The sequence below is a fragment of the Oncorhynchus mykiss genome, chromosome 3 (genome assembly GCF_013265735.2).
Source record: "Oncorhynchus mykiss isolate Arlee chromosome 3, USDA_OmykA_1.1, whole genome shotgun sequence".
Taxonomy (NCBI): domain Eukaryota; kingdom Metazoa; phylum Chordata; class Actinopteri; order Salmoniformes; family Salmonidae; genus Oncorhynchus; species Oncorhynchus mykiss.
The window spans coordinates 27228948-27240687 of NC_048567.1; the positions used below are offsets into that span (position 1 = coordinate 27228948).

Sequence of the window (11740 nt, forward strand, 5' to 3'; positions counted from 1 at the left end):
ATTTTTATAAAGCTTTTGACACGGTAGAGCATCAGTTCCTCTTCCACTCCCTTGAGAAATTTGTCTTTGGGGATTTTTTCTGTAAGGCCATTAAGACTCTCTATACAGATGGTAACAGCTCTATCAAATTGAAATATGGCACCTCACCTAGATTTGAGTTAAAGAGAAGAATTAGGCAAGGCTGTCCTCTCTGTGTATGTTTTTATTTATCACCCAACTTCTTACAAATTATTTAAATAATAGTTCTGTACAATGTATTTCCATTGCTGGTAAAGATAAGCCAGCTGGCTGACGATACTACACTTTTTCTGAAAGACGCTAACCAAATTCCCATATCGATCAATGTGACACAATCCTTTTCCAAAGTGTCTGGTCTATATCTTAAGATGGTGTACCATCTTCCCCTGGGATTTAGGGGGTTCAGAACATGCACTCTAATTTTTTATTTCACCTTTATTTAACCAGGTAGGCCAGTTGAGAACAAGTTCTCATTTACAACTGCGACCTGGCCAAGATAAAGCAAAGCAGTTCGACACAAACAACAGAGTTACACATGGAATAAACAAACAGTCAGTGACTGGATGGTTGTTGCCAAGTACTAGCTACTCAAGAGACAATCTTAAAACCAAAACACTAATGTGGAAAGACAGAACATGGCCACATAGAATGACACTGGAAAACAGCAGATCCAGATATGAAAAAGACATCTTTATTGTTATGGTAGGATCCTGTACGATCTAAACAGAAGAGGCGCTTATGGTAAAAAGTCAACTTTGTGTGTGTTTTTGATCATTTTCCCACATCTACTGAGAGACACTGTTCAACCGGAACTGCCACCCAACCCAGAAATAATTATATTTATATAAACTTTATACAAACCAAGTCAGTAGACATATCACACACCCTGAATGCACATTCAGCTCTGCAACTTTGGGTTCTTATTTACACATGGCATCCAACTCAAACTGCATAGCCCAGATGTGTAAATGTAGGGTTTCATGAGAATTTTCAAAAGTCCATGTTACAGATGAAAATGTTATTGTGACACTCTCTTGAATGTACAGTGCAACACATACAGAAACATGGGTGAATGAAAGTTACTGACTTACATTACTGGCTTGGAAGTTGTACATTTTTTGAGTTAGCTACACTCACAGAGAAGGTACATTAATTACAATACAGATGTACCATGTGAATTAAATTGCACAATAACAACAGGCCCTCTTCTTCACCCTCTGGGCTCTGTGGGTTCCTATAGGACAGTGTTTCTCAGTCTCCCTTCATTCCAGGTCAGTAGGCTACCATCATGGAAGTCGGAGTTAAACACAGAGGGCCGGGTGGCGATGGGTTCTGCCTTATGCAACCAGTCCTCCACGTTTGCTAAATTACTTTGTTCCATCTCTCAAACAGAGACCTGCAAAAGAACGGGGGAATTTACATATTACAGCCAACTAGAGACAGAAACACTGAGCTTGGTCAAGTACAGCACACTATGGCAAAGGTCTGTGTTACAGTTGAGGCAATTTGGTGGAAGAAGCAGATGATTCACATGGGTAAGTTGTTACATAAACGTGAAATTCATCAGTGCTCTGTCATGCTGAGAATCCATCAGACATTTTCTAATGGGTTACCGATATTATCTCAAACAGTCATACTGTTTTTAGGTTTTGAGACTCACCCCTCTGTGTGTCCCCTGCACTCCCCCTTTGGCTCCCACGGGGCCTCTAGATTGTTCCGTTTGCCTTGAGTTTGGCAACCAGGTCATCCACCGTCTCCACCTTCACTCCGGCCAGTCTCGTTGGGGGCTCGTCCACCCTCAACACCTCCACTCGCGACACCATGTCCACCCCCAGGTCTGCTGGTTTCATGTTGGCTATCTTCTTCTTCTTGGCTTTCTGGTAGGTGGAGGGAGAAGGAGATGAGAAATTAAAGTGCTGTGTGTGTGTGTACACTGTGAGGAAATGTACATTGTGTGTATTACCATGATGTTGGGCAGGGTGGCGTATCTGGGGGTGTTGAGTCGAAGGTCTGCTGTGAGGACAGCTGGCATGCTGATTTTGATGGTCTCTAGACCACCATCGATTTCCCTCACCACCTTCACCGTTTCCCCATCGATGGTCACCTCAGAGGCAAATGTGCCCTGCAAGAATGGGAGGTCGTACATTTAGTGGATGTCATAATCCACATTGAGATTAAATATTATTTGAAAATATCAAATCCACTTAAATGGAAAGAAGACTGTTTTTGCTACCTGACAATTGTAAACCCGTTGTAGGCCACGAGGCAATCCAAGTGTGACATCTGGTGGTTTAACCATGTAAATACACCCTAATTTTGCCCTTTATTTGGCCTTTGGTCTACTTTTCAGTGCAGACTGTGTTGACTGTAGTGACATAATCTAAGGTCTGCTAGTTCAGCTGTTCCCTTCACCTAACATTAAGTCGATATGCTTATAAAGACCATGAGAAAAGGTCCTGATCCGGACAGAAATGGTATCCAAGTCAGCAGTTAACAGTAAACAATGCCTCTATGCTCTGAGATGAGTTTAGTGATTCCTGCCGAGAACAAGGATTACAACAAGAAGAAACCACTACTGACCTGTGGCCAGTCTAACAAGGCTGCCGTCATCTGACCCGTCTGGTTACAGTCATCGTCAATGGCCTGTCAAAAAATACCAACACAATCAGTGAGCATTACATGAGAGGATGAGGTTCGATTTCAAAGTCAACGGGCATTGGTGTGGCAGTGTCACAATCTATTGCATCGGATGACCTGTTTGCCCAGGATGACGAGTGAGGCCTCCTCCTTCTTGGCCAGGGCAGCAAAGATCTTGGAGATCTGCAGGGGTCCCATGGCCTCGTAGTCTTTTCCTGAGACCTCCACGTGGATGCCGCGGTCACACCCCATGGCCAGTGCAGTACGGATGGTCTCCTACACACACACACACACACACACACACAATACAAAGCAGTAGGGTTCTCAAAATTATATAAGAACACCATCTGAGAACAATGACAGAATAATACACTCATTAGCACAGTCAAGTTGGAGGTGACCATTTGCAGAATCCTTCTTACAATAGAATGAAAACATACTCATGACCGCTATCCTAATGAAGAAACAAGATCCAAAGCGTCCCTCCAAATGTTAGCTATTGAAGGCCTGTGAAGAAGGATGTAGCCTGATGCTACAGAACGTTTCGGACAGAAATGAAGCCTAAAACTACAGGACGTAAAGATAGAAATGAATAGAGTAGAACAGATATGTATAATGTCATGTAGAATAAGGAAAATGTTGTTGCGTTGTTGAGTCCGCCCGTCTTCAAAATGGCGTCGCCAGGCCAGAGCACCACGTCACTCTTACCGTTACTTGCGAGGGCCCACAGCTGACGGCCACCACCTCTTTGATGAACTTCTTCTCCTTGAGTTTGACGGCCTCCTCCACGGCGATCTCACAGAAGGGGTTCATGGAGTGCTTGACGCCATCTGTCACCACCCCGCTTTGATCGGGCTTCACACGGATCTAAGGGAGAGAGCAGGGTTGTCTTCATTAGGCACCAAACAGAAAAAAAAACCAGACTGAAAAACGGTGGGACTACCGGAACTCCAATAAGAAATGCTAATTCAGTTTCAAAGAGCTTTGCTATGGTATGCCCTACTGAACATAAGTGACTACTGGATAGTCACTCAGAAGGGTCAGAGAAAGACAGACAAACAACTAAACAGACAAAGGCAGAGGCTGGAGACATGAAGTGCATGCCGTCAATGTGCCAGAGTTGAGTGTGTGGACACTGTGCAGTCTTGGGCACTTATAAATAGTTGCTGTGGGCTCAATGTAGGTGTGCTCTGAGCTTTCCAATTTAATTTGTGAGGCAGTCAAACCAATTCTGGAACACTTTTGAAAGCCTACCACTAACCCAATAGTATTTTACAGGCCATTGTAATTAAACCTTTTAAAACGCCAAAATTCTGTCAATAAGCCCATCCCATATATATTAGTCACCTCATAATACATGACTGGCAAAGACTGTCTCTCTCTCTCACTCACACCCCTTCCTCTGGCTGATAAGAGTTGGGGCAGCATGTGGGACAGGGAGGGATACAAACATAGCGTAACGGAGTGCATCGAGAGACGGCTACAGGGATCTAGTTGGATGCAGCAAGAGTGCTCAGACTGTAGTATGAAATAACTGGTAATAGATATGGTGCTAGGCTTCCTTTACAAAAAAAATATATATTTTACCTTGGAACTATCTGATAGGACTGGCTTGGATAGTGATAGCCTGCTATCTAACTGTTCTGATGCTGACACCTAGTTGATTATATGTTTTTAAATCATTGTGATGAGGCCTGAATGAGGATTATACATGTAGCTTAACATGTGCAATACAAATCAGCAGCAATACATTGTCAGCTTTCTTTTAAAAATGTGACAGTCGATCATCGATTTACCAATTCTAGAAGTAGCAAACTCTAGACAAATTAACCTTAACTGTTACCTAGATAACCCTGTAATGACCTTGGTATTTTCATTGCAGTTATGGTTGTTAGTTGAACAGACTTGACATTCAAACAATGAACGCTAGCTTGCTAAACTAACCCTTCATCCATCTACCCACCTTACGTTAGCTAGTAGTTAGCTAGCTACCATAGCCATAGGAAGTCTCGAATGGAAATTCTGCACGTGAAATGTTGAATTGCTTTTAAATACAAGACAGTGGGGAAGTAGCTACCTTGACAGCATAGTCAATTACACGTTTAACTCCAACAAGAACCCGCGACATTGTTAGCGATTCTTCGGTTCAGCAATGAACAGTAGCTAGTTACCGAGTCACCACAACGAACCTTCACCCAAGAAGCAGGAGACTAGTAATTCTGCTAGCAGCACAAATGATAACGTCACTAGGTATGGTAATGATGAAACCTTTCAGATAAAAGCACGTATTTCAAAACGTTGCAATGTGAATAACTCATTCAAAACAGATTGAATTGCAATCAATAGCCACTTCTATTGTGACAACAAAAAAATGCAATGACTAATTTATGAAAACATATCCCAAATATGTTTTAAAATTATTTATATTTAGACCAATAATGGAAAAAACACAAAATTGACACTGGTATGTGTCCCTCCCCAATAGCAATACACTGTAATAGACTGTACATGGGTTACATATTGGCTCATAAAGAAAGGTTAGTAGAGACCATACTGAGTATTTCCCAACCCACTTTAGTTGAGACAGGTAGACAAGTTTTCTCTCTACAAGCCAATAAGTATCCCATATACCGTGTATTGCTTTGCAGTGAAATGAGTGGGTGAAGTAAGGAGTCACTCTGTATTAAACCAGTTGCCCAGTACAAGACCCATTCAAGTTTTGCGGACTCTATTGAGCATTTCCAATAAGATATGTTTGTATTTTATTAAAAGTGTATTTCTTTAAATAGATATAGCCTACACAATAGCTTTCAACATACTGGTATAAATAATCCAATATTACAAATAAAATACGTCAAATTATCAATCATTTCTTTCAGAGTGGGTTGCAATGCTGTGAAAAACAGTTGTACTGCCCTAGTGCTAAAGAAAAATCGAAGTTTAGTACGTCTTTGCAGTGGGACTGTTATTTTGAAAAAGAAAACCCGCGATCGTACTGCCAACATAATATCCTGCTGATAGGAGAACGGTAACGCACGAAAGGTCGGAACGATTTTCGTGATTCCGTTGAAAGAAAGAAGGCGGGTCTAAACGAGACCGCCCATTGTTGGAACCAATTAAAGTATGTGAACATGAAGACTGTCAGCAAAAGTGACCTGTAACCAATCACAGAGAACAAGCTGGTGCTCCTGCTATTTCAGTTGGACACAAAGCCCAGGAAATGTGTTCCGCTCTTCGGTCAACTAGGGTAAAGTTCATTGTGTAATTAAAGGAGTAGCTAATCTTTATAAACTGCTTATGTGAGGCGAAAACAAATATTTATGTAAAAAAATTAAATGTATTTTCACCAAATACAACCTTACCGTGAAATGCTTACAAGGCCCCTTAACTAACAATGCAATAAGTGCATTGACAACATCATCCCCACAGTGACCTTAAGTACATATCCCAACCAGAAGCCATGGATTACAGGCAGCATCTGCACCGAGCTAAAGGCTAGAGCTGCCGCTTTCAAGGGGCGGGACACTAATCCGGATGCATATAAGAAATCCCGCTATGCCCCCAGACGAAACATCAAACAGGCAAAGCATCAATACAGGACTAAGATTGAATCCAACTACACTGGCTCTGACGCTCGTCTGATGTGGCACTGCTTGCAAACTATTACGAACTATAAAGGGAAACCCAGCCGCAAGCTGCCCAGTGACGCGAGCCTACCGGATGAGCTAAATGCGAGGCAAGCAACACTGAAGCATGGATAAGAGCACCAGCTGTTCCGGACAAGTGCGTGATCATGCTCTCCGTAGCCAATGTGACCAAGACCTTTAAACAAGTCAACATTCACAAGGCCGTAGGGCCAGACAGATTACCAGGATGTGTACTCAGAGCATGCGCAAAATCACTGGCAAGTGTCTTCACTGACATTTTAACATCTCCCTGACCGAGTCTGTAATATCTACATGTTTCAAGCAGACCACCATAGTCCCTGTGCCTAAGAAAGTGAAGGTAACCTGCCTAAATTACTACCACCCCGTAAAACTCACGTCTGTAGCCATGAAGTGCTTTGAATGCCTGGTCATGACTCACATCAACACCATCATCCCGAAAAACCCTAGACGCACGCCAATTCGCATACCGCACCAACAGATCCACAGATGACGTAATCTCAATCGCATTCCTTTCCCACCTGGACAAAAGGATGTGTATGTGAGAATGCTGTTCATTGACTACAGCTCAGCGTTCAACACCAAAGTGCCCACAAAGCTCATCACTGAGCTAAGGAACCTGGGACTAAACACCTCCCAATGCCACTGGATCCTGTACTTCCTGACGGGCTGCCCCCAGGTGGTAAGGGTAGACAACAACACATATGCCACGCTGATCCTCAACACTGAGGCCCCTCAGGGGTGCTTGCTTAGTCCCCTCCTGTACTCCCTGTTCATCCATGACTGCGTGGCCAAGCACGACTCCAACACCATAATTAAGTTTGCTGACGAGACAACAGTGGTAGGCCTGATCACCGACAACGATGAGACAGCTTACAGAGAGGAGGTCAGAGACCAGGCAGTCTGGTGCCAGGACAACCTCTCCCTCAATGTGAGCAAGACAAAGGAGCTGATTCTGGACTTGAGGAAAAGAAGGGCTGAACAAACCCCCATTAATGACGGGGCTCCAGTCGAGTGGAGTTTCAAGTTCCTTGGTGTCCACATCATCAACAAACTATCATGGTCCAAACACACCAAGAGAGTCGTGAAGAGGGCACGACAACACCTTTTCCCCCTCAGGAGACTGAAAAGATTTGTCATGGGTCCCCAGAGCCATGAAAAGTTCTACAGCTGCACCATTGAGAACATCCTGCCCGGTTGCATCACCGTCTGGTATGGCAACTGCTTGGCATCCAACCATAAGGCGCTACAGAGGGTAGTGCGTACGGCCCAGTACATCACTGGGGCCAAGCTTTTTGCCATCCAGGCCTTCCGTCAGAGGAAGGCCCCAAAAATTCCAGTCACCCAAGTCATAGACTGTTTTCTCTGAAAGCGGTACCGGAGCACCAAGTCTAAATCCAAAAGGCTCCTTAACAGTTTCTACCCCCAAGCCATAAGACTGCTGAACGATTAATCAAATGGCCACCTGGACTATTTACATTGAGCGTCCTCTCACTGTCAACTGCGTTTATTTTCAGCAAACTTAACATGTGTAAATATTTGTATGAACATAACAAGATTCAACAACTGAGACATAAACTAAACAAGTTCCACAGACATGTGACTAACAGAAAAGCTATAATGTGTCCCTGAACAAAGTGGGGTGAAAATCAAAAGTAACAGTCAGCATCTGGTGTGGCCACCAGCTGCATTAAGTACTGCAGTGCATGTCCTCCTCATGGACTGCACCAGATTTGCCAGATCTTGCTGTGAGATGTTACCCCACTCTTCCACCAAGGCACCTGCAAGTTCCAAGACATTTCTGGGGGGGAATGGCCCTTGCCCTCACCCTCCGATCCAACAGGTCCCAGACGTGCTCAATGGGATGGAGTTCCGGGCTCTTCGCTGGCAATGGCAGAACACTGACATTCCTGTCTTGCAGGAAATCACGCACAGAACGAGTAGTATGGCTGGTGGCATTGTCATGCGTTACACCAAGGCGGGTCATGTCAGGATGAGCCTGCAGAAAGGGTACCACATGAGGAGGATGTCTTCCCTGTAACGCACAGGGTTGAGATTGCCTGCAATGACAAGCTCAGTCCGATGATGCTGTGACACTCCGCCCCAGACCATGACGGACCCTCTATATCCAAATCGATCCCGCTCCAGAGTACAGGCCTTGGTGTAACGCTCATTCCTTCGACGATAAATGCGAATCTGACCATCACCCCTGGTGAGACAAGACCTCAACTCGTCAGTGAAGAGCACCTTTTTCCAGTACTGTCTGGTCCAGCAACGGTGGATTTGTGCCCATAGGCGACGTTGTTGCCTCTCTCAGCCTATTAAGGACAGTCTGAGCACTAATGGAGGGATTGTGTGTTCCTGGTGTAACTCGGGCAATTGTTGTTGTCATCCTGTACCTGTCCCGCAGGTGTGATTTTCGGATGTGCCGATGCTGTGCTGGTGTTGTTTCTTTTGGTGTTTTTCAGAGTCAGTAGAAAGGCCTCTTTAGTGTCCTAAGTTTTCATAACTGTGACCTTAATTGCCTACCGTCTGTAAGCTGTTAGTGTCTTAATGACCGCTCCACATGTGCATGTTCATTAATTGTTTATGGTTCATTGAACAAGCATGGGAAACACTGTTTAAACCCTTTACAATGAAGATCTGTTAAGTTATTTGGATTTTTACAAATTATCTTTGAAAGAAAGGGTCCTGAAAAAAGGAAGTTTCTTTTTTTGCTGAGTTTAAATGTAGGTAGGGGTAAAGTGACTATGCATAGATAATAAACAGCGAGTGGCAGCAGCTATGTAAGATTATGAAAACAAACACTCGGCCAATATAAAGTGGATAGGGTTCAAAAATACTTCATTGTTTTTGTGCACCAGGTTTCTTAGTGGTTAGAGTGTTGGGCCAGTAACCAAAAGGTTGCTAGGTAAAATCCCTGAGCCGACAAGGTAAAAATCTGTCAGTTAACCCACGGTTCCTCGGTAGGCCGTCATTGTAATTAAGAATTTGTTCTTAACTGGCTTGCCTAGTTACTTTAAAAATGGTTTGTTTTTGTAATCATTTATGGGAATATAAGTCTGTGTCACGCCCTGACCTTAGAGATCCTTATTTATTCTCTATGTTTGGTTAGGTCAGGGTGTGACTCGGGTGGAAAATCTATGTTTTCTATTTCTTTGTTGTTTTGCCAGTCTGGTTCCCAATCAGAGGCTGCTGTCTATCATTGTCTCTGATTGGGTATCATACATAAGTTGTAAATTTCCACTTGGGTTTTGTGTGGTGTTGTTTTCTGTTTAGTGTCTGACGAAACTGTTTGCTTTCGTTTATTCAATTTTTTAAAATTATTTTTTATTTTTTGTGTTTCTTGAAAATAAATATCATGAGCACTTTCCACGCTGCGCTTTGGTCCACTCTTCCTTCCACCGACGAGAACCGTTAGTCTGGTTCAAACATCATAATCAGCTAATCTCAAGATTGTCTTTAGCAGAGGCTCATCAGAGGAGCAAGAGAAGGACCATTCTCCTCAGTTAATTTCATAAAAATGTAAATGTTCTAACATGTTAAAAGTTATCCTTGTTAAATATAACTAAACTAAATATAATCACGCCACCAAAAAATTGATTAAAACACACCATTTTGCAAAGGTCTACGGTAGCCTCAACAGTACTCTGTAGGGTAGCGCCATGGTGTAGCCAGAGGACAGCTAGCTTCCGCCCTCCTCTGGGTACATTGACTTCAACACAAAACCTAGGAGGCTCATGGTTCTCACCCCCTTCCATAGACTTACACGGTAATCATAACTTCCGGAGGACGTCCTCTAGTGTATCAGAGTTTTTGCAGAATGAACTGACATGTTGTCCACCCAATCAAAGGATCAGATAATTAATCCAGTATTTAAAGCATAAGCTACAGCTAGCTAGCACTGCAGTGTATAAAATGTGGTGAGTAGTTGACTCAAAGAGAAAGACAATAGTTGAACAGTTTTAAAGAAATTCATTTCTTCCAAAATGAAGGAGACGCAAGAGAGAAATGTATTTTTCACTTTCAGTTTCACCTTCTTAGCTAGCAACACCCTGCTCAAACAGAAGGATACTATGTTAGCTAGCTGGCTATGAATTTCCAACACAACACTGGAACTCTTCCAAGTCAAGGTAAGCTTTTGGTATTACTAATGTATTGCCACCGGGGCCCGCTGGTGTAACTGCTGACTGACTGTATACTGTAACATTACTGCATGTTTGTAGCGGGTTTACTAACGCCTTAGTCCTATTAGCTATGACACTACTTTAGCTGATATGGTGACAATGATGTAGAATGTGTGATGCGATTTGGCTTTGAAAGGTTTTTTCACCTGGTCACATACAGCTGAGCAGATGTGTTGTGCATTGAAGTCCACAAGCAATGGGACAAGGTGAGAGGAGGAGAGCGGATAGATGCAAGAAGGATTACAACCTGGCTGCTATGAAAGTGAACTATGTTTACACCTGATTAGGGGTGTATTCATTCCACCGATTCTGTTGAAAAACGTTTCTTAAAATACCTGAAGTTGTCCAATAGAAAATGTTGTTTGCAACTGTTGAACTAATGATTACACCCTATATCAGCTAGATGCATGCAAGATTATGCAAGGTGGTATTAAATGTCAGTCTGACAACGCAGATTTGTCTGTCGACCTGTGTGCACCTACTTTGTAAACTTTCATTCATAGGCTAGGTTGTAGCAACCTCATGATGGGTATAGGGAAAATTGAGTATCATGTAGTAGCCTAAACCTATCACTATTACATTGAACTGGGTGAATGGAATATGAATGAGAATCATCCTGTATGCTGTAATAGAAATAAAAACTGTCCTCCCTCATCTTAAACGGCACTGACCGCCACTGGTCTGTAGATATTTTTTTTCATGACCATGTTGATCAAACAATCACACATTCAGTTAAAACCACACCTGAAAATATATACACTTTGGGGGCCTCTCAGACTTTGAGAAAACAATCTTTGGAACCAGAAGCATCATCATGCCCATGATATACAGTATATCCTGTGGAATGGGAGAGTGAGTTGGCAGGGCCCTGTTAAGTCTAACTTCATTGTTAGAACCATGGGATCTTATGGTTCTAAAATTAACTTGGCCTTAAGATGCTTTTTTGGAAACCGGGCCCAAGTCGGTAAGCCCTGGCAAACTCCTACGACCGAGCTACTGTAGATCATATTTAGGGAAGTTGTCAAGAACATTATCATGCTCACCCAATCTAAAAAGTTGTATTAAATCATATCAAATATGAAACATGTTCCTTGGTGGTTCAATAGAAAATATCAGTGGAAGAAGAACCTCCTACACATATCCTCTTCATTTAGCTATTTAAAATGGTATATCAACCACTTTTTAAAAAATGTAGGTAGACTTTACACACAATTTTTTTTTTATTGATTCAAT

At 42.8% G+C, this 11740-nt stretch overlaps 1 protein-coding gene and 1 long non-coding RNA gene across 3 annotated transcripts; one reads left to right on the forward strand and one right to left on the reverse strand.

Annotated features, from left to right (window-relative positions):
* Positions 1–687: 687 nt before the first annotated feature.
* LOC110516750 (electron transfer flavoprotein subunit beta) lies at positions 688–5031 on the reverse strand. Of its 2 annotated transcripts, none has more exons than XM_021595107.2 (7): positions 4733–5031; positions 3364–3522; positions 2773–2931; positions 2599–2661; positions 1982–2140; positions 1679–1895; positions 688–1414 (listed from the first exon to the last, which is right to left on the reverse strand). In XM_021595107.2, the coding sequence occupies exons 1-6, from the start codon at positions 4781–4783 to the stop codon at positions 1725–1727; spliced, it is 762 nt and encodes a 253-aa protein (XP_021450782.2). In that variant the 5' UTR covers positions 4784–5031; the 3' UTR covers positions 688–1414; positions 1679–1724. The 2 variants fall into 2 exon arrangements, with proteins under 2 accessions (XP_021450782.2, XP_021450787.2); XM_021595112.2 differs by having other exon boundaries at positions 4619–4824.
* A 5360-nt stretch (positions 5032–10391) lies between these two features.
* Positions 10392–10958, forward strand: LOC118944508. The gene is made up of 2 exons (XR_005039844.1): positions 10392–10453; positions 10668–10958. It is a non-coding gene; the product is annotated as an uncharacterized LOC118944508 (long non-coding RNA).
* The last annotated feature ends 782 nt before the right edge of the window (positions 10959–11740 follow it).